Source organism: Didymosphaeria variabile (genome assembly GCF_027946475.1).
Source record: "Didymosphaeria variabile strain IMI 356815 chromosome Unknown scaffold_10, whole genome shotgun sequence".
NCBI classification, from domain to species: Eukaryota; Fungi; Ascomycota; class Dothideomycetes; order Pleosporales; family Didymosphaeriaceae; genus Didymosphaeria; species Didymosphaeria variabile.
The window spans coordinates 1,750,422-1,772,921 of record NW_026611629.1 but is presented as its reverse complement, the minus strand read 5'-3'; the positions used below and the strand labels follow the sequence as shown (position 1 = coordinate 1,772,921).

Genomic DNA, 22,500 nt, shown 5'->3' with positions numbered 1-22,500 from the left:
CTTATAATTAACATTGCGTTAATCAACTCCACGGCATCTAAATTTCCATCAAGTTCAGCTTGGGCATGGTCTCTATACTGAGCCTAGACGTCAAGGCTCAAGCTTTACGTGCAGCATAATGGATTCGGTTTGTACTTGATCCTCGTACACAGTTCATCAAAAGTTCTATTGGGACGCGTCTTTGATACAGGCGTGCTTCAAGTCATAGCACTCAATCGATCCTGGTTTTCAAAACTGTCCCCAATACAGAAATGAACCTTGCAAGCTACATTCGCTCCTAATGTCTTACTTCAGCTGAATTAAGGGGGCTATTGGAAATCCACGACATCTTTCTCCGTCATGACAGCGCATCTGTCTCCAAACATAGTTGAACAGATGCATGTAGTACGAATCTAGCGGCCTTCCAAACCACGCTCTTCCCGACTAGACTAACGGTACCCATCAACAATGCATGCGTGACTCCTCGGTTGCGGGACTTTCGGTGGAGTAAGCTGTTCCGTTGTCGTAAAATTTCAATGCTCGAGCTTGAGCGTAGTCCGAGCAAAAGCTTCGAGATTGTACATCTTGGATGCACTCAAGCTGCATCCACTAGCAATTGTAGTACCGGATGGACAAGTGTAGAGGCTCGTGCATGTGCGAACGTTTCCCGCGCCCAAAATAGGTGGTGTTCTACAAGGCCAAGCGCGAACCGAACGTGATTGGGCAGCAGCGGGGCACCGACAAGCCCAAACCTTTGTTCCGGTCCCTCAATTTGACTCTTCCTCTCCCACACAACGCCTTCACGACGAAGAACCAGTGCAAAACTTGACTGCACACAGCCGTGCATACGCTTGCTGCACATTCAACGGCGCCTACGTTTCCAACCACCCGCAACCATGCCTCCCAGCAAATGGGGTACGTCATATCCAGGTCCTCGCCTGCCCGTGCGCGTGGCCTGATGTCCACACATTCGCCCTAAGGGAACAACGACTGACATTTTGCTACGCAGATGATGAGGATGAGGAGAGCACGCCTCCTTCTTCTCCACCCGCACCCGCTCAACGCCGTGGCAAGTTCGACGACGAGGAAGACGACGACGATGTAAGTCAGCGTGGACCCCGCGCCCCGCCTTCTCGAGAAATCCATACTGATCTGGTATGCTGCAGGTCCTAGAGTCATGGGACGCCGCCGAGGACTCGGAAGTCGAGCGCGAGAAGGCAAAGAAGGCCGAGGAGGCAAAGGCGAAAGCGGAGGCTGAGGCAAAGGCAAACCACAAGTCCAAGGCGCAGCGCATCAAGGAGCGACAGGAGGAGAACATGCGCAGGAGATTGGCAGGCGAGGAGGAGTCTGAGGAAGAGGAGGACGAGGCCACCCGTCGTGCCCGGTTACGGAAGAGCGAGCAGGACGCCGACCTTGCGCACGCTGAAGATCTCTTCGGCGGCGCAGGCCTCAGTGTTGGCAGCAAGCAACGCACCGCTGGTTCAAAGGCCGTTACCCTCACCGACGAGAGCGACCCGAACAACGTCATCGACCTCAGCTCGCTGAAGATCTTCAACCCGCAGACCAAGGATCAGTTCACCAAGCTGCGGGAGACGCTCACGCCGCTGATCGGCAACAACTCCAAGAAAGCCCAGTACTCCATGTTCCTCCAGGAATTCTCCAAGCAGATCGCCAAAGACCTGCCCAGCGAGCAGATCAAGAAGATTGCCAGTGGTCTGACCACTCTCAGCAACGAGAAGATGAAGGAGGAGAAGGCTGCCGAGAAGGGCGGCAAGAAGTCCAAGGCTGCGAAGACCAAGACCAGCTTGAACGCTACGCGCGATGTCGGCTACAAGGCCGACACGAATGCATACGACGAGGACTTCGGAGAGTGAGTATCCAGTCCCTGTCTAGCCATGTGACCTACTGACTCGACTCTAGCGATGACTTCATGTGAGGTGTTTCCTCCCTGTTTTCCTCTATACCACTCCCGCTCCCTTGTTCCTCCGAACATCGGCAGAGACCCACTTCCCCCGCCGCTACACCCCTTCCTTGCCACGCAACGGGAGATGTCCAGATATGGCTTCGAGCAGGCCCAGAAAGCCTGAGATAGAGATGGGCAGGCGTTACGGATTTGACATTATTTGATATTGATCTTCCAGCATAGCTTTTGCTTAGTCTGTTCTCCTTCGACACCTTGAGTAGGGAGCGGCATAGCGTGCATGGGCAAATGATCAGGTTACGGATAAACGGCTGTAATGAGGGTGCATGAGTGCGGGTTCGACCTCAGGTACATGAAAAGTTCTACCACCGTTTTGCGTCTGTTTGTGATAGATAGCATTCTTGAATAGGAGTCGCAGTCTCGTTTACTCACTGCCTTGGTGCCATAATGCTTCTCAAGTCAACTCACGCTTCAGGATGCATCGCCTCCTAGTCACACTCCCTCGGTCTCTCCTCAACGTGTATCACAAATTTCCGAGCGCCCTTACGCAGCTGTCCGCACTCGGGGCAACCTATCACAGATTTCGTGTCGAGGCCGTCCATCTTGAGAGCGCGCCGGAGTTGTTTATCACGACTGTGTGTGCCGTAACTCGTGTGCTTGTTCAGGTTAAAACGACTACCGCGAAGGAGAAGACGAAGCGGTCATCGTGGGGTCCGTCGCGCAACGAAGATAGATGAGGTTGTTTGGGGAACGACCGACTCTTGCTGGAAAACAGAGGTAGTGTCTACTTCAGCTCATGAATGTAGATTACGAACCTCGTTAACGCACTTCATGATGGCGCGGTTTCGCTAAATGCTATACTCCTCATCGGGCTGCCATGTCTTACCGTCGCCCTCGCTTCCGCCACTCTGCACGTAGAAATATGTTCCAGACTACAATTTGGGTCAATTCTGAAGGGTTCTTTTCATGGAAGTTACGTGGACTTATTTACTCTTCCCAGCTGTCGAGCTCCTAAGTACTAGTAAAGGTCCTCCTGTTGGGGGATTTCCAGATCAACATCAACATCAACATCAACATCCACACTCGAGTCATGTGCCTTGCCTGTGTTGCTCTACTCGCCATCGTCGTCGTTGTAAAGCTCTACTTTAGTAAGGATAGTGCCGAGTCGGGGCACAGCTGCATCCTGGGCGGCCTTAGGGAGATGCCGTACACCCTTTTTTCTAAAGGGTCGCTTGGATTGTGTCAAGCCCTCCTTCTGCACCGCCTTGTGTTCAACCTTCAGCTCTTCCCGTGTAGCTTTCCGTAGATTTCTCCTCACGTTCTTGTAAGTCGCCTTGCGAAAGTTGAGATATTTGCTAGCTTCGTTACTAGATTAGCCATGTTATATTGGAGCCGCAGTCAGCTCTAATTATGATAAGGGTAAGTTTTTAAGGTTAGTTAGAGGCGCCGAAATCTATCTCTTACATGTGGATATTAGAGATAGAATGTGGGGTTAAACATCTAGACTTGTATTGTAACTTAAGTCATCTTAGGATAGACTATCCTAAATCTGCGCCGTGAACGCTTTTAGCCAGGCTTCAAGAGGATACCAAGGCCCATTTAGGCTTCAGTGTCGGCCATTGTGGAAATGGAGTCGGGTCAGTGGTTTACATAAAGTCGTAAAAACGAGCATTCGAGGCGCCATACTTACCTCTCACATGCGAGAATCGGCCATCCAGTATTAATACGAAGTTCTGGAAACGCATTGTAACTCGAGTAACCTCAGGATAGACTATCGTGAGTTTGTATCGTGAACGCTTTTGGCCGACCTTCATGAGGTATCAAGGCCAGCCCAGCTTCCAAAGTTGACGACTTGCCGTTCTCTAGCGAGCATGCTGAGCCCGCTTTCGTATTATTCGCGCATGCTGTGCATTATAACACAAAGGTCGAAGGTAGAAGTCGGACTTTTGGCCGTAAATTACGAATGAACACCGACGACAGAGTATTACATTAAATCTCTAGACACTGATTATAGACGGAGTTATCCTAAAGTACATTAATTTAGATGGCACCTACTGCATGTAACCTGTCTTCCGTTATCAGCTGACCTTTGCTCGTAAAAGAGAGAAGAGTCCGGTTTTTTCCTTCGGCCTCTGTAAAATAGTAAAAAAGGGTAGCCACCATCATCGCACCTTCTTCGAGTTTGACATAGTCATATTCGCCTTATCCATCCCCGTCCTCCCCCTACGCACCAAAAAGAATACAAAAAATCAAAAGAATGAAGGAATTGCAACCTCCGGGAGTCGAACCCGAACCAATCGCTCGCATTTAGCGGTGCTAATGGAAGGCGATTATCCTACCGTTGGACCAAGGTAGCTGGTGGATGATTGATGTCATTGTTTCTACTTGAGTAAATATATAGAAGATACTTTTCCAGAATACTATAAGTGTAAAACAGTATGTGGGTGGAAAGCGGGCCGTCATCTTGTGTGAGATGGTGGGCGGGGCTAGTTTGGCTAGCTTTCTTCGGGTTCGACTCCCGGGGGGACGCTACTGGAGGATCATGGGGGGCTTGGTCGCGTCGCGCGTCGGCATTCTTGCACAACACCGACTCTTGTCTTGCACTTTTTGACACGAGAACCATTGAAAAATGATAAAGATAGAATTATGAAGTGCGAGAATGGGGGCATTTGTCCCTGAGCCCACCTTTTCCTCAAGGATATCAGAAACCCAGCGCTGTGCACGCTGCACGTTCAGCAAAGCAACTTATCGCTGTGTCACACTTCAAGTCTACACAGCATGAAGCATTAGCTGCTCTTCGAAGGCTGTCGTCCCGTTCATAGCAGAATTCTACATCTTGGGTCGCTCGTGTATTAACACCTGCAGTATCTTTTGTTTTGAAAAGAGGTTCCTGGACCACGCGCGAGTGCCGGTATGCCACGCGGAATGTCAGGCCAACCACCTGATAAACTATGAGTCGAAGTTGTGGCATCTAACGCCCAACTTGCGGTGAACCGTAAGAAGTTCCGATGCCGGTTGGTGACAAGATGTGGCGATGCTTGCGTATGGTCATGGTACCCAAATGAAGATTTTCGTCTCGTGCTTACCACGCCACCTACCAAAAACCCCTTTCCAGCGACGATGGAAATTCAGAATTCGCCATCTCGTCGCGCAGCCGAGCACAGAGAAGCTCAAGCGAGACGAAGCTTTAGCAAGATCTTCGAAGCTCGCATCGAGCTGTTGCCTGCGATGCGGTGGTGATCCATGGATACGCCACAGACGGGGTGCCACAGCGACCCACTCCACGAATCAGAAACCTTCCCCTTCTGGCAGACATGCTGCCTCTCGTCGGAACGGTTTCTGCAAGTGGACCGATACCCGTCCGACACAATCGTGGTACACAGTAGATGTGTGGTAGAAAGTGAGACCAGGACACTCAAGCCTTTCAAGGAACCAGACTCGAGCATGGAAGAGCCTGCCACTTGAACGGCTGTCCGGCCGCTTACGGAAGGGTTCGACGGTGCATGTGGTGGGCTGCAGTGTCGCGTCACGCGTGTGGCTTGATATCGATATCGGCACGTCACATCGTGGGGTCAGACAAGCGAATCGGAGCGCCGGTGTCGCCTGCGGCGGTGCACCGTGCTTGGCTAAATTTAGTCGGGAATCGCATTCCTGGAGCCCTTGAGGGCGAGCTGTGCGTCTTGTTTGCAGGGAAGTGTGCAACGGAGAGCAAGCAAAGGGTAGGGAATGGAGAAGCTGAAACAGCGGAGAGATGCCGCGGTGTGTTGCCGGGAGGCGTACCTGTCGATCGCGTGTCAATCAGGGCTGGAGGCGCTGGTGGCACATGGCAGGAGTCTGGAAGCAGTGGCTGAAGGCATCGTCGAATTTGGACGGTGACGTCTTGCGCAAGACGGTGAGCAGAATCTGCGCAGGAGGGCGGCAAAACCTGCTTTGAGTCAAGATGGGCATCTGGGTGGCTTCGGCAGGCTGTGGCGCGAAAAGGTAGAGGAGCCACAGGTGCGGTGGATTGGTGCACTGGAGCAAGGGCACACCTGGGCACGCACAGGGCTCGCCGGTGTGGCAGCTGCGGGTATGGATGCCTTTCGAGGTCGATTGCTCGTCCTTTTGGGTGAGTGATCGGACGATGCCAGGACGCGAAGGCGGCCACGGTGACGGACACTGCGCCACTCCGAGCCCTCGAGGCAAGCTTCTCACGCGCTTGGCGGGCCTACCCAAGCCTGGAGTGCAGTCTCTGTTCGCCAGGTCGGCTGGCCTGGCCTTCTTGCCTTGCTGGCGAACATGTTCCTCCAGCCCAGGTGCGACGTCGACGGCGGTTCGAGCTTTGCGACAAGACATGTGGCGCTCGTATGGTTGCCCAGTGCCATCTAGCCCTTTGAGGAGCAGGCAGCCCGGAGCCGAGCGGGCGCTGTGTGTGAATGGCCCGCTGCAGCTGACTGTAGGCACAGCCTGCGTCGCGGCCCCAGTTATCCAGAGCCCACAGGCCGCGTGTGAGGCTGCCGCTCTCGCCGGGCCACTTTGCTCCCGCCCACGATTGATCGCGAGCGTTTCGCGAGTCGCTTCGAGTGCGCAAACACCGGGCAGCAGGCGCCACAGCTTGCCGTAGTTTATCTGACCTCCGCGCCCTCGTCGTTGTCATTCTCTCGCTCGGCTCGACTGGGGCCCGTGTTGCATTTCATCGGCGCTGCACTAAGCCCGCCATCCAGCCACACATCTGGTGTCATCGGCACACCAGCCTTCGCCCATACGCCCACCACCACCACGACGCTGCCTCCTCCTCTGATCTCCTCCCCATTGTGCTGCTAGCTGCCCTCCCAGACGCTGCCAGCGCACACACGCAGTTCGGCCGCCCATCTGCAGTGGCATCCCGCCCGCCACCATCCCAGCAGCACTTGAGCGTTCCTAGCGCCTCCACTCCACTAATCGCCCGCTCGCTCACACAGCCTCACTGCTTGGACCGCTGAGGCGCCGCACTCGACCTCTGCTCCACCACCACCCGGCCTACCTGCTGCCATTGCCCGTCGCATCGCGACCGCCGACCGCCTCACAGCACCAGCACCCTCTCCGGCGCCGCTCAGCTGCATTGCATTCCCGCTGCGCGACATCCATCTCGCCTGTCTTGCAACCGGTGCCTGTCTTGGCTGAGAGCAACTGCAGCCGCACACCCTGCACCTTTGCGACCCCAACCCTGGCCGCATCGCAGAAGCTGGCTCGCTCGCGCACTGGGCTCATCCGGAGCATCTGTTGGCGGCGCATGCTCCCATGAGCACTACCTGAAGCTGCGACCGAGGCTCAAAGACTGCGCAGCGTGGAAAACACTGCAATCCCAAGTAGGTGCCATACCCGCCGCGCCATGGCAATGTTTCAACCTGGCGGACATGTTGAGTCGCTAACACCCACCCAAGCATCAACCACATACCGCTCTCACCCCTCGCTATAATTCATGGCTGCGTCGGCTCGAGCCATCACGCCAACCCACAACGGCCCCTTCCCTGTGCCAAATAGGTCGGCCACGCCCAATTCTCACGGAGCCGCGACCTTTGGCACCCATCTCACCAAGTCTCCGCGGGGCCTCTCGCCAAGACGCTCGCCACAGCCGCTCACCGGAGCCGCTGCGCTCAATGACGAGCGGCAAAGACAACACCAACTGCTACGACAGACAAGTCCCAACCCCGCGCACGCCGTCGTCCAGAGCCTCATCGGAACAGCTCAGTCGGCGGTAAACAGCTCCAAGGACGCGCCAGCGCACACGAGTGGCGCCATGGACAAAGTCCAAAAGCCTTTGGTCATCCCCGAAGCGGGCGCGATGACGGGTGATAACATGCAAACAAGTCCCGTGAGCCTCTCCAGTTTTGGTTCAGCCGACTCAAATAATGCCCCAAACGCGTCTGCCATGGAAGGCTCCACCCCGCAGATCACCATGGAAGCCGCATCCCAGCAGCATCCGCAGCAACCACACCCACCGCAACAGCATCACCAGCATATTGCACCTAATCCGAATGAGAACCCAAGTAATCGTGCCTTCACCTTCCCTGGGCCTTTGGCAGAGCATGATCCCCGCGCGCCAGCGCGCCAGATGAGCTTGCCCGGATATCAGAACAGCCCAAAGTCGCCTTCGGCCAAGCGCCACAAGTGCCCGTATTGCGCTACCGACTTCACGCGACACCACAACCTGAAGAGCCATCTTCTGACACATAGCCAAGAGAAGCCGTATGAGTGCCCAACTTGCCAGGCTCGCTTCCGACGTCTCCATGATTTGAAGCGCCACACCAAGCTCCACACTGGCGAACGCCCGCATACTTGTCCGAAGTGCGGTCGCCGATTCGCTCGCGGAGACGCACTTGCCCGACACAACAAGGGACAGGGTGGCTGCGCGGGTCGTCGGTCCAGCTTCGGAATCGACAACGAGGATATGGACGGAAAGGGAGAAGACGGCATGGATGGCGTCATTTACCACGACGGTGAAGGCGAAGAAGATGACGAAGGTCGGCGTGTTAGCGAGCCGACGCGTAAGAGGCAAAATACTGGAAGCTCTACGCAAGGTCCGTATCGTCAGCACTCCAGCACCTATCCACCTCTTGCTGCGAACCGCGGATCCTATAGCAGTGCAAACAACCTATACCCACCTGGACCCGGTGGCCCTTCAGGTAATCACTCCACTAACATCTCGCCCAAACTAGCTCCCGGAAGTCTTTCAAATCTCCACTATACGGCGACTCAAGCGAACATGTTCAGCCAGGGAGGTCCCCCTATGACAGAAAGTCCCAAACCGCTTTCTCCAGGCCAGCAAGATCAACACCGACTAGGCGCGCAAGACAGCAGCATGGGCGGCACGCGCTCGCCGAACATTCACCCGAACTTCCAACGCGCTCGAGGATCACCTTCCATTGGCATGGCACCTCCGCAGGCCAACAACGGTCCTCACCTACCTGCTCTGCCTGGATTGGCTCCTAGTATGCTGCCGAAGCAGGGATCTCAAGGCGGTAGTAAGAACGGTCCAAGTATGCTTCAGCACCAACAGGTGCCATCGCAACCCGGAAGCGTGTCCAGTCACGGCGCAAGCAGCGGTGGCAGCATGCGCGAGGTCATGGGCAACCAGGGGATCGACATGTGGCAATATGTACGGGATATGGAAGCCCGCATGGCAAAGATGGCACAAGATCATGAGTCCAAGATGACCACATTGCAGACCGAAGTCACCACTCTTCGGGCCCAACTCGCTCAGCAACATGCACACAATACGCAACAGCAATAGTCTGAATAATTACCAAGAAATGGGTGGTACGCGATGACGAATGTACCAATACGATCAACTTGCGACAATCAGCACCCTTATCACGCGCCACAAAGCTACATGAGCGCTCATTCAGCGACAGGCGTCGGGCGGTGTGAAATTTGGCACCAAAGCAGCATCAACGAAATCATGGAGTTTAGGGGCACCTGGTAAGGTGCAGGTCTCGGCGGTGAATTCATATTATCCCGTTCGAAAAGTCGATGACGGCAGCAACAAGATTGGATAGACCGAAACAACAAGTCTGAGTTTTCCGGATGCCTCCGGTACACGGGGTCTGCAAAGCATAATTCCTGGACATGACTTTTCTTGGTGTTGTTGGGTCGGTCCTCTCCGGTGTACGGGCCTCACCCGTTGTATTTTTAGCGTCACATTTCTGCGTCTTTCTTGCTTTGCGTTATGGGAAGGGCTGGGGTTAGATTTGGGATGGCAACGAGCATGTACAGTCTAGCTTGGAGCGTCTTCATTGGTGGAATCGGGAGACTGATGATGGGAGTTGGTGCTTTCTTTCGGGTGATACCTTATGGGCTATGAAGATTGGTTTGGAATTACACGGGTGTACGTAGGAATGAGATCTCTCCGTCAACCTCACTTGGGCCAGATGTATGTGAAGTTGGCCTATTCTATCGGTGGGTTATCGGCGCTGATGAGAAGCAATGGAACACGGAATGTTGTGTTTAGCGCTTGGTTTATATGCTGAAGCGTTGGAGATGTATCTGCCAACAATGTGGTGAAGGAAGATTGGTAGAAGGCGTAGGGCTGTCTCAGCGAATCCTACCCCACCATCCCACCAAACCTCCGACAGCGATGTCTTCGTGCGACACAAGCCATTGGCTCTTAGCGAACCTCGTATTTGGCCCCCGTCGTATCGAGCGCTGTATTCCAATATGATGCGAACGAAATTACCGCGTCGTGGTCGCGATGGCCAGGATGATTTCAGCTCGCGTTCCCCACACCCTGGTCTCCGCAGGCGCGCCGTAACATGGCAGCACATCCTTGACAACGGGCAGTAAACACGCCGGGCGCCCAAGGTGGCAATTCCCTCGAGCGCAATCAACAATTCCCCCGGCATATCGAAACCCCTGCTGCCAGCCAGCGGTCCAGGCGCGCTGGTGTTGACGTCGTCTCGGACGAGTGAAACTGGTGGTTGCCGCCGTGATCTTTGTTGTCGTAAACACCACCACCGCGGAGCCGAGTCCGACGTCCCTCGAGCCGCTGCACTTCTGCGAAGCAACCCTCCGTGTCTGTCTGCGGTGAAAGAGGCCTGCGCCGTACCTTGGTTTACCAGCCTGTCAACCGGAGTTGGAGCCATAGCGTTTTGACGGGTGAGTCTGAGCTCGCGGAATGCACCTGCCGCCGAGGGCGCCTGCTAACTTTCACACTCAGAACGCTCCTACCGCTTCTCCACGGCTTTCCCGCCTAGGAATCACGCCCTCGACATACTTCCGCCCGGTCGCATAGACGGTTGATCCTGTTTCCCCCTGCACACGCTGTATTTCCCATTGCGGCCTCGTCTGCCCCGCATACACCGACCTTTCCTCTCGAGTCGAGCGAAGCGCACCCTGCTATCGCTCAGCCTCCAAGAACGCAATTACATACGCTTCCTTGACAGACCCTCGCTTGGTAACATACAATCGAAAGAGTTGGGCCAATATGTCCGAGGGGTTTACCGTGAGCGGTTCCGTGGACCCCACGACACTGTACACAAAACAGCAATGCATAGGTAGGCGCATCTGCAAGATAAGCTTTCGGGGCCATGCTGACGACATGCAGGTGGGGGCAGCTTCGGAAAAGTATATAAAGGGTATGTGCAGCAGGCAATCCCAGTGTACGAACAGGCCGCTGATCTCCCGCAGTATCGACCGAAGGACCGGCCAGCTTGTCGCTATCAAGATCATCGATGTCGAGAACGCCGAAGATGAAGTCGACGATATCATCAGCGAGATCTCCATCCTCTCCAACATGCACTCGCCGTATGTTACCAAGTACTATGGCTCGTATCTGCATAACACGGAGCTGTGGATCGTCATGGAATTTTGCTCTGGAGGGAGCTGCGCAGACTTGATGAGGCCGGGGCCTATAGACGAGAGCGAGATTGCCGTCATGCTCAAGGAACTGCTCATGGGGCTTTGCTACTTGCACGAGGATCACAAGCTGCATCGAGATATCAAGGGTGAGTTGCATCCTCCGAGATAGAGGCACTGGATTAATAAACATGCAGCCGCAAACATCCTCGTCGGCTCCAACGGTCAGGTCAAACTAGCCGATTTCGGTGTCTCGGGCCAGCTCTCTGCGACCATGACGAAGAAGAATACTTTCGTTGGAACTCCTTTCTGGATGGCCCCAGAAGTCATCAAGCAGTCCGGGTACGACCACAAAGCCGATATCTGGTCGCTTGGAATTACCGCGCTCGAACTCGCACAGGGAGAACCTCCATATGCGGATATACATCCCATGAAGGTCCTGTTTCTGATACCCAAGAACCCTTCGCCTCAATTGACCGGCAACTTTACTCCTCAATTCAAAGAGTTCGTGAACCTCTGTCTGAGGAAGGACCCAAAGGAGCGACCGTCGGCAAAGCAACTACTACAATCAAACTTTATCCGGAAAGCTGGGAAGCCGTCAAGGTTGCAGGAGCTGATATTCCGGTACCAAGAGTACCAGGCGCGTCACCCTAAGCAGGCTGATTCGGAGGACGAAGACACCCCCGTGAAGAAGCGAGAACCAGTAAATGAAGAGCTGTGGGACTTTGGTACCATCCGTCCCATCAAGGATCGGGGAGGCAATGCTTTGAAACCTATGAACGAGTCCGGTGCAAACGCCCGACAAGCGTCACCACAGAGGAAGCCTATTCTCAATCAGCAAGCTGGCTATGGAGACGAGAACTATTACGGATCAGCAGACACTGTTCGACCGAGCCCGCCTCCATCTCCTACGAAGCGCTTAGCGAAGCTTGAGATCCCGGCTTCACCAATGAGCTCCTTGAAGACTGCCGTGCGAGTACCCTTACCACCATCTCCCGAAAAGAGATCGATCCCGCCACTACCACCGCCAACAGCACAAGAAGTACGTAAATCACCAGTACCAGCGGCCTTCTCGCCGCATCCTATGAGCCGGGGAATGGTCACACCGACGAAATCACCCGCACAACCTCGACGGCAAACACCGCTAGGTCGCGATTACGACGAATATCTACAACGCTCAATTGCTGAAGACATGGCTGCTATGGAGATGACGCCTCGACGAGACCCCACACCCACGCGACATGCTGTACTTCCGCCGATGTCGATTCCAGAGATCCCACCTTTCCGAGGCGGTCAACCTCAACCATCGAGTAACAACATCGCATCTACGAATCAAACCCAGCCACACAGCCCTATACAGGGCCAGAACCTAAATCAGAATCAGAACCCGCGCCCATCGCAGGTTCAAAAACCACTCCCGCCACTCGCTGGCCAACAACCACTCCCTCAACTCACGAACCATTCGCCGCTGGTATCATCACAACCCTCACCGAATTCAGCTTCGCCCCCTCGACCCGGCTCATCCTCATCGTACGATCCCTTCGGCGGCCCCATGCTCAACGACTGGAACAAAATGACCGGCGTACAAACCCCATCCCACCCTCTCCCTCCCGCCCCACAACCCACCAAGCCCTCCCCATGTCCCGCGGCTCCTTCGGCCGCCCCAAACAGCCCCTCACCCCGGCTCGCCCACCTCGGCCCCCACGGAGATCACCGCCCTCACCGGCGTCGTCCTCCCCGCGCTCGAGGCCGCGCTCTCCCGCCGCGCGTACCATCTCTCGCTGAAGAACAAGACGGAGGCTGCGCAGGCGCCGCGCGACTTGCATGCTTTTGTGGAGCAGAAGAAGAGGAGGCAGGAGTGTCATGAGAGGGTGAAGAGGTTGGTTGGGGAGTTGAAACGGGGTTTAGTGAGTTGGATGAGTGGGATGAACGTGGGGGGTGGGGATGGGGGCGAGGTTAGTGGGTTTTTGGAGGGGTTTTTGGAGGAGGTTTTGGTTAGGGTCGAGCCGGCTGATGATTGATCAAGATTGATCTGATGATTGGGTTGGTGGTTGGTCTGATGATTGAGTGGGTTGATAGGATGAGGGGAGGGTGAGAGGGGAGGGGTGCGGGTTGTGGAGTGAGAGGAATGTTTTCGTTTTGGGAGGTTTGATGGAGTATGATTGGATTTTCGTCTTTGTCTTTGGCATGGGGATGGGACAGGCTGAGGCTTTTTTTGTTTGTTGGTAGGGCTGGGCTGCTGGTGGGAAGGAAGCAAGGAAGCATGGCGTTTTTGGGCGTCGAGGTCGGCCTACCCTTTTTTTCGTGTTTGGGTACCTATCTTGCTTGCGTATCATATCCCCTTTTCCAGTGCGAACATCTTTTTTTGGGAGATAAAGACAGAGACGTGTAAAGTACTGCGATCGTGAGGTGTTGTGTTCTGCGTGCACGAGAAGCCAAGCCTAGCTTAGATCCATGCGGCTCTTTTTAGTTGACATAGTTATCACACGAAATATTTCACTGCTTTCTTTAGCGCCGGCGGGGGGATGGGATGGCGGATGAGTAAGCTGCAGGGCGAGGCTGACGAGGTATGTAGGGCTAACCTGTTCCCCTTCTTTCTTTGATACGCTTGAGTACTACTGACGATGGATATCCTTGCCTTCTTGAATGAACATTGTGGAGGCGTCTGCGTACTCTTTTCTTTTCTGTGTGTTACTAGGGTATCGGTGCTTTGCAAAAAGAATGTGCCACCCCCCCATGGTGCTGGAACAAGGAATTAAGGATATTCAGCCAATATATTTACTATTGGGAGTAAATTATTGGCTAGATCTTGTTGAACTCATCTTTTTGGACCTGGTAGAGCCTAAAATAGGCTACTAAGCTGTTAAAATAAGTGTACTAGAGCCAAAATAAGTGTACCAAAGTAGATAGACTAATACTTTACTCCCTATAGTAAATATATTGGCTGAATATCCTTGATTTCGTGTTCCAGCGCCGTGGGGGGGTGGCACATTCTTTTTGCAAACGATAATAACTTGTTCAGATGCGCAGCGCCCCAATGAAAGTGAAGAGAAGAGTACCTAGGTAAGGTGGGAATACGGGGCTAGGGATTGAATCGGATATGTACTAGCTGAACTGTCCGGGCTTCTGTGGATATAGCAATGGGAATATGCAGTATAAAGCTTCGGTGAGTGGTACTGTACGTCGTCTTGCGTCTGCGGTCTGCGGTCTACGTTTAAGCAGAAGTTGATATCTTTAAATAGGCGAGAGGGCGCGCGTATTTCTAATATTGGTTAGAGGTAGGGAGATGCTGCATCTTCAGCGTAGACGAGGTGTGAGGGCGTCAGTCTACCGTGCTCACGTGGTCTGGGCCCTACTCCCACTGATCCAGAAAGACAAGGACCAGAGAGCACCCTATCACACAAAAGAACACTGCAATCTTTAGCCCCGACGAGCAGTTCGAAATTTTCGGTGAGACGGATGCGGATTAGTGGTGCTGGCAACGGAGCACTCCACCGGCACTTGTGAACCTGCACTGCAACCTTTAGCACCGACGAGGGCATCGCACAGCGAATGGGGTTGCGAATGGGACATGTCATAAAGGCATGATCCGATCTGGCTGGAAAAGTGCTGTCGAATTGTCCGTAGAGTTGCAAAACCGATTGAGATTGTGCTAGCTGGGAGGTGCGGTGCTGAGGATCCCCTTTCAGATTAGATGAGACATATTAACGGCTTCCATCGAAATATCGACCGATGCGGGGCATGTCACTGCCTTCACTACCTAGGTAACGCGGACGAGGCCTTGCTTTCTCTGTGTAAGCTGCAAGGCAAGGTTGACGAGGTCGAGGGGGCATGAATGGCGCTGAGCTGAGCATATGTATGGTGGAAGTAGGGATCCTGGGAAAGGTGGTAGTTTACGGAGAAGGTGCACTAGTTTTCTAGTGCGAGGGGGTGCTGGTGAGTGCGGTAGCAATATGTGGCATATTTATCAGAGAGTCGAATATCTTTATACGAGGTGAGCGTAAGAGGGAAATTGGTCGATGAGTAAGGATTGATGTGGGAGATGTTGAAGGAGAGGAGAGTCAGGTGCCCGAGGGAGAAGGATGTATATGGGATAGCTGGGGTTAAGATGGTGTAGAGTGCGAAATGGAACGGTTGTGGCTCTACCGTCCTTCCGAACTGCCTCAGCCTTGTAGATACAGCAGCCTCCTAGGCTTTGATCAGCTAGTGCTTGGCTAATTCAACCAGTAGGCAGCGAACAGAGACCTGGGCTTGATCACAGCGGTACTGTGAGTTTCTGGATGCTTTAACCCCGATTGTGATTGTTCTCTTGCATTGCGGTGGACGAGAGGAGTTGAGATACACCGGTCGGTGATAGGCTGGGACGAAAGTTGTGGCCCTCTCAGCCTCGTATATGCAATGCGACACACCCTGGATTGCATGAAGGGACCAACCAGAACCTAGCAGCTGAATACCAGTGCGCTTCACCCGACCCAATCGGCTAGCCTTTTACTGGGCTGCATGAAGATCAACCGGTGAAGCAAGGCAGATACTTCACAGGGCTCTGACCAGTACAATGGGTCAATCACTATCCATCCATCCTGCAGGCCTCCTAATAGACGATAACACGATGTGTTGTCCACGATGACGTACGTGGCCGAAAGTTCTCGAAGTAATAGTATTCAGAAGTTCTTCTCAGCAGTACTTCATACTCCCTTTCGCGAGGCGTGTTCGGCTTTTGACACCGTTCAATCTCTTTTTGCAGACCCGCGTCGCCTTGCTATCGGCTGATCTTGTCCGTCACTTTCACCCTTTGCTCTCCTCTCATGCTCCATATCCCACAATGTCCTCCAGGAAACGTCGCCGTGCCAAAAAACCAAGAGAGCATGAGGCCACTGAGACCGACCCCGCAGCTGTGGGAGATCAGGTAAAGCACCGTCGCACCTCTGGATTCAATGGCCAGGGAGCAGTGTATGATGAGCCTGCCGTGAACTTTCCTACTACGAGTCAAACTAGCTATCCTAGTATTATGAGTCACGACTATGTGCAGCAAGATTTCTCTCCTTTTCCAGAGTTCAACCAGGTATCTAGCTCAATCCTAGATGGACGCAGAACAGCCGTAGATATGAAAGATTCATTGGGGCATTTTGGAGGCGTCGGCTATAGGTCCAAAAGTTACATTGTTCGTCTCTGCTTCGATTGCGATATTAGCGCTATCGCCAGCATCGCTATGAGTAAAGAAAGCGCGAGTGTGGAGAACTCGATGAACAATCGTATCCTTCACCATGTTGCTTTTGTGTGCTCGAAACCGCGCATCGTAGGCTTGAGAGCGATGCGAATAAAGGCTGTCACATGTATCGAATTCATACAACGGAGATGGGGCGTTGAAGGTGTACAACTGTTAGAGGATGTCTCAAAGCTTTGCGCAACGGGCTCAGGGACACAGGTCCAAACTGGTATGTTCAAAACTGGGTGGCTATCAATCCAAATGATTGTACTTATGCCTTTGCTAAAGTAGCTGATCTCAATCGCAGTCCTTGAAGACGAGTACGGCACAAAGCTTGCTTACTTCCTGTCGTTCGATGGAGGCAATCTCGAAGTGGAGTTCGCGGAGAGCGTCTCCTATTATCGACTCATATCTATCGTCAATGCGTTGGATTGGATTTGTAAAGCGATCCGATGCCCACCGCCACAGGATTTGGAACGAGCAGTTTATCTTTCAACGTCGGCTTGGCACATATTGAATGCTACTCAGAACACGGGACCTGCGAGAGATGATCAAAACGCGTCCCCTAGGATTGTGATCAGTTTCTCTATACGTACGAAACCAAATCACTCCATCGAAGACAGCTGCTGGCAAAAGCTCTTCAAGTCAGCCTTTGTAGTGGTGGATGAAGGTCCCCAAGGCCTTGAGCCTGTCGGGCATGGCCTCGAGATGTCATTCGATCTAATGACGCGCCTCGCAGCTATTGAGTATCCCGTAGAAGTGGATGGTGGGGTCATTCTCGCAGGTTACCAGACCGTGCTCTTCCCTACGCGACTGGAATCTACTTACGCGCAATTTCACCTAGAAATTAGTGACAACGGTCAGATTAACCCATTTGATCTCGAGTACAAATCAAGACTGAAAATTAATGACTATGCTCGGATCAAGAATATGCGGTGTTTCCTCGGTTGGTGTGATCTCGCACACATTCAGCTTGGCAGCAGGAGCCTTCCCATGTCTGTAATGTATTCGGACGCAAAGAAAAAGGGCAAGACTTTGCAGCGCAGCGGCATCTCCACCGGCTTTCAGTTCACGTCCGCGAGCCCGGTACAAGCAGGGATCAACGGCCAAATGAGCTATTCTTTCGTCTCGCACCGTCTCCGCTTCCAACCGTCGTCAGACTACATCAAGATGCTTTTTGACACTTCCAAAGACGTTGCACTAGTATCTGACGTGCAAGCTCGTCGATCGTGGCTTGTTCCGAAGCTGAGCCTCATGCTTCATATGGCACATGCGTGGGTAAATATTATGTCTCCATCTCCTAAAGACGATCCCATCCCATTCGTCGAACCTCACGAAGATGGGCGTGATGTTGTAAAAGCGCTAGAAGACCATGGAGACATCGTTATCTGCGGCCAGAATACAGAGTCTTTTACGCTCCGCCGGCTGCTAATGGGATTAAGTCTGAATCTGCTTGCATCTGTCGACCGCAAGGCAAGAAGTACGAAAAGGATCCTTTACGGGTTTGAATTCATGGATCTCGTTTCCGAGCCTGGAAGAGGGGGGTTCATGAAAGAACTCAAGATCGGAGCAAGTCCAAGCTGGCTTGCACTTGCGAATCTTGCCGATGCCGTCATAGTATGCTCGAAACTAGGCGAGGCTATTATTCCAGCACATGACGAGCATCGCAAGAAAAGGACATGTGATATCGTCCCCTGCGGGCAGGATTTTCTCGCAGTGCATCTGACATGCATCGGTGGCCTCATGGATCGTGCTGGAATGGACAAGAACACATTCGACGATCTCATTTCAATTCCACTCTCTCACGAAATCAATTGGACAGTTTCCGGAAACCCTTTCGAGAACTGTAATCATGAGCGCGATGGTGCGGATACATGCTGGGCGAGACAGACCATGCTCCAAAGTCTCGGTCGGGATCGCGTTTTCCGCTTCAAGCGTTCCAGTCATGATCAGAACAGTAATTCAAGGTCGAAGTCACGCGATATGAAGGGCGCTGTCGTATTCGGAAAGCATAGGGCGAAGGCGGATAAAGTGCTATAGCATAAGCTGCGATGCGATTTTTTCAAGGTGAAATAACTACTCGATTGAAATGTATCGCAAGCACTGGAATATAGGTGTGACTAAGCTTGTCTCATCATCAACTGCACTTTTACTATATTCCAACTCGATTCAGTCCTTCTTTCCAAGACGTCTCTTCCTAAAGTGGCAGTTGAACGAAAGCAGCCGAACTTTTGTAACCGGTGTATATGACTTAGCGCAATGATAACACCAATCCGGGTGCAGGGTCCTGCATGTTAAAACTCCAAATATTGATCGAATTACTGTCAAGATGCTTAGATCTTGATGTTGGACTAGTTGCTTGAGGAGCGAAGCGTCGAAGTGTCAGAAACCGGCGAAGATCAACCCAGACGAACAAGCCAACGTTCCTACAGAGATGTCAGCTTAAGGAGGCATTGGAGAGCTGGAGAGACTTCTGAGTGATGTATACTTACATTTCAAAATGATTCAACATCATGCCCTATAGACAACGGCGTTGTGAGGGGATTTTTCTCTTTCACAAGACTTGATTTCCCGAGCATGAACGCGATCATTCACTCCAGCATTCCGAACTACACGTACATTCTCGACCAGTTGAGCGCAAGCCTTTGCAATTTCAGAGGCCAAGCGGTGAGTCATAGATGCGGTTTACGTATGCAACGTAGCGCCTAGATATTTGCTCTACGTTCTGGTTGCGGGCTGATACCCAACTTGCCCAACGGGCACCATACGGATCGCAAATATGTCTTGACTGAGTGCGCGCAGGAGATGGGTTAGTAGCTGCGTTGGAATTTCGTTTCCTGTCACCCTTATGTACCTTCTCACGATATCATAAGATTTGGCCAGTCCAGCCAGTCTTTCCAATATGTGCCTAGAAATCTAGTAACCGCTTCGATCAGCATCCGACCTGCACCCCTAACAAGCCACAAATCACGATGCTGATGGAGGAGCACGGCATAATGGCAGAGAATAATCAGGGCTTCAGGCGTGCGTCTCAATAACAAGTCGGTGAAATTCGCGGAAAGAAGAACAGGCCAAGCCCAAATTAGCCCTGCAGGTTGACCTTCTTCAGGAACGGTTTCTTCAAGAGAAGCCTCGGTTTTATACACCAGCTCTAGATGCGATACAGCATCACGACAAGCCTTCTCTGAGCTTGCGCTCATATCGGCGTCGTCCAGCAAGCGGTGGAGACGGTCTGCGACCATCTTGGCGCGCTCCTGGATTTGCGACGATGCAGCGCTCAATGAGCGTTCTGACTGCCTGAGAATTGGGGATAAGTTAGACTGCAGTAGTAGACTCCATGACCGTTCCGTGATGGCACGGACCCCTCGATGGAGATTCGAATACGAGACGTATCTATCCAAGAAGCAGTCCGCATTACATTCCGAGGTCGCAACCGCTTCTGCGAGAGCGTGCAGTCCCAGAAAGCTCGTGAAGACAAGCATAGGCGCACAGTTTTCTGTGTTGATCTCCACTGGACTGTCGTTGAGTAGGGTTAAGGCTTGCGTTTGGAGGGCTGTAGCTTCCTCGTGGTAATATGTTGCGTGTGATGGCCTGGCGTGGCAAAGGTGCATGGCGGAAAGTGCAAGTATTTGACGCATCAGGTAAGGGGCAGAAAGGGCAATGGGCATTGTTGCACGAAGGAATGCAGTGTCAAGAATCCGACCCTGGGCAAGACTTGGAGCTGTTTCCAAGATGAAGTTACTGAGCAGCTCCATGTGGCGCATATTCAGAGGCGGATTTAAGGTGTCGTATTGCGCGGGAGACCTCGTATTTAGATATGGCGATTCCAGGGAGGGAGCAACCGTTGGCGTATTGGATGTCTGAGCCGTCAGGCACAACGAAACTGTCGAAGGAGTCGTTGCGGTAAGCAGATAATTGCCATCTTCTGCTGCTTCGGGTAAAGGTGGACGCGTCGTCGGTGCCGAAGATGATCGCTGTGCATGTGATGCAGGAGGGTAAACGCAGGTTCGGTCAAAAGCCAAACAATTCCTACAGGTGGGAAGAGCTTCGTCGCACTGTCAAACATCAACCTTGATTAGGAAAGTTCAATAGTCGAAAAGTGAATGAAGTCAAGGGCTGGAGTGTATACCTTCACATGGCGACGTTTACACTCCCGGCATCCAAGCCGTGACTTCTTGTGGGGCCTGCGACGAGACATAACGAGGCTTCCGACGACACTAGAATAGCAAGGCCTTCCAAGGACCGTATGGGCGAATGCAATTCTGCGAATGCAAGATTGGAGATGGGAGAAATGATTGGGGCAACACGGTGAGAAGCATAGAGTTATACGAATACGTTACCAAGAGCTTCGGCCCCGCCGGAGTGGGTACGCTCGGCCAGTTGAAAACCAGGAGGAGCGCTAGCGACTCCAGATACGTCGTATAGATCACATGACAATTTGGTCCGCGATACGTCGTATAGAGCATATGTTGCGTTGCTCAATTTGTCCTGCCTCAGCGTATTTACGAAGCACACGTATGTCTTTCATCTCATTTGATACGAAAGATCAATAGGATGTCCTCGCTTAAACGCAGTCGCAATGATATATTTCTTCAAGATAAGTTCTCTGGCCGTCGCACTACATAATCTTTCTTTCTTCCTGCGCTTTCCCTTCACCTGATTGCTTCGAATGCGTGCTGGTCTGCCAGTCTACTTCTACCGCCCTATTCCATCATGGCAGTACTACAACCTACGAAAGGAGGCTACTATCTCTGGAATTACCTCCCATCGATTCCCGCCGCCGTCATATTCATCTTGCTATTCCTCATCATGACCACGTTAGTCGGATGGCGCATGTATAAGACCAAGACTTGGTTTTGCACGCCATTCGTGATTGGGGGATTCTGTAATACAGTTCGCCCACCACACTTATGCTTCTAGTGCTGACCCAAAATAACAGTCGAATTCGTAGGCTATTGCGCCAGAGCTTCAGCTCATAACAAGACAGCCCGCATCATGCCATACGCCGTTCAAAACATGTTCATCCTACTCGGTCCGGCCCTCTTCGCAGCTTCGATATACATGTGCTTGAGTCGCATCATCCGTGGCATCCGCGCCAACCATCTCTCGCTCATTAAGCCGCAAACCCTCACGAAGACATTCGTCAGTGGAGACGTTCTTTCGTTCTTGGTGCAAGGCGGTGCAGCTGGTCTCATGGTAACCGGCAAAGCCAAGATTGGAGAAGGCATTGTGATCGCCGGTCTGTTGATCCAGGTCATCATGTTCGGACTTTTTGGCGCAACTGCAATCATCTTCCAGACGCGCATCAAACGCTGTCCCACACCTGAGTCTCGCAGCTCCGCTATGCCTTGGCAGAAAAGCATGCGTATGCTCTTCATTGTCAGCGTGCTGATTATGATTCGATCGCTTTTTCGCGTGGTCGAATATGCGTTGGGTAATGATGGGTATCCACTCAAGCACGAGTGGACTTTATACATGTTCGACTCAGTCATAATGTTCGCCGTGATGGTCGTTTACTATCTCTGGTATCCGACGTGGATTAATTTGGACAAGATGGAGCCTGAGAGTTATGGTATCAGTTGAAGGAGGTACGTCAAGATATTGATGAGATGCGTGAAGGCAGTGATGTGAGGTGGCAAGGCAAATGATATTTGATCGAAAAGGGCCCGAGTGTGACTTTATATAAGTTTGAAAGGCTGTGGCCTACATGTGTACAGGGGTGTATTTCTAGGGCGCGATTAAAATTATTTCTTTTGTAGAAATCTCATGACTTGTGTCTGTCCAGTCTCGCCCTACGCCACTTCGGCATATTTCTTCGTCGCCAGAAGCGCTTCAACCCACGCCATACTCTTTGCCGCCTGTATATCGTCAGTACGTTTCATTCCAAGACATCAACTTGATCGACGTCTACTTACATCAGTAGTACGATCATCACCGAGGTGACCGGGATGCAAAGCCACCAGAAATACGCATCGCTATTCTTCAACGTAGGGAACTCTTCAAAGTTCATGCCGAAGTATCCTGCGAGGAACGTCATTGGTAGGAACAATATTGTAACAAAGGTCAACTGCTTCATGCTCTC

General features: G+C 52.6%; 5 protein-coding genes and 1 non-coding gene across 6 annotated transcripts; 5 read left to right on the top strand and 1 right to left on the bottom strand.

Moving 5' to 3' along the window:
• Nucleotides 1–875: 875 nt before the first annotated feature.
• HCR1 (Translation initiation factor 3 subunit J component) lies at nucleotides 876–1,853 on the top strand (the record flags this gene model as incomplete). Its single annotated transcript, XM_056221343.1, has 3 exons — nucleotides 876–894; nucleotides 989–1,080; nucleotides 1,146–1,853. 3 exons carry the CDS (start codon nucleotides 876–878, stop codon nucleotides 1,851–1,853), a joined length of 819 nt encoding a protein of 272 aa, XP_056065330.1.
• A 2,314-nt stretch (nucleotides 1,854–4,167) lies between these two features.
• On the bottom strand, nucleotides 4,168–4,256 carry N0V89_012622. Its single transcript has one exon. It is a non-coding gene; the product is annotated as a tRNA-Gly (tRNA).
• Nucleotides 4,257–7,340: 3,084 nt separating this feature from the next.
• Nucleotides 7,341–9,152, top strand: N0V89_012621 (uncharacterized protein; the record flags this gene model as incomplete). The annotated part of the gene is made up of 1 exon (XM_056221342.1): nucleotides 7,341–9,152. The coding sequence occupies one exon, from the start codon at nucleotides 7,341–7,343 to the stop codon at nucleotides 9,150–9,152; it is 1,812 nt and encodes a 603-aa protein (XP_056065329.1).
• A 2,026-nt stretch (nucleotides 9,153–11,178) lies between these two features.
• On the top strand, nucleotides 11,179–13,079 carry PAK6 (Serine/threonine-protein kinase PAK 6; the record flags this gene model as incomplete). The annotated part of the gene is made up of 3 exons (XM_056221341.1): nucleotides 11,179–11,185; nucleotides 11,547–11,554; nucleotides 11,649–13,079. The coding sequence occupies 3 exons, from the start codon at nucleotides 11,179–11,181 to the stop codon at nucleotides 13,077–13,079; spliced, it is 1,446 nt and encodes a 481-aa protein (XP_056065328.1).
• A 3,600-nt stretch (nucleotides 13,080–16,679) lies between these two features.
• Nucleotides 16,680–18,458, top strand: N0V89_012619 (uncharacterized protein; the record flags this gene model as incomplete). The annotated part of the gene is made up of 2 exons (XM_056221340.1): nucleotides 16,680–16,685; nucleotides 16,710–18,458. The coding sequence occupies 2 exons, from the start codon at nucleotides 16,680–16,682 to the stop codon at nucleotides 18,456–18,458; spliced, it is 1,755 nt and encodes a 584-aa protein (XP_056065327.1).
• Nucleotides 18,459–21,413: 2,955 nt separating this feature from the next.
• N0V89_012618 (uncharacterized protein) lies at nucleotides 21,414–22,001 on the top strand (the record flags this gene model as incomplete). Its single annotated transcript, XM_056221339.1, has 1 exon — nucleotides 21,414–22,001. One exon carries the CDS (start codon nucleotides 21,414–21,416, stop codon nucleotides 21,999–22,001), a length of 588 nt encoding a protein of 195 aa, XP_056065326.1.
• Nucleotides 22,002–22,500: the final 499 nt, after the last annotated feature.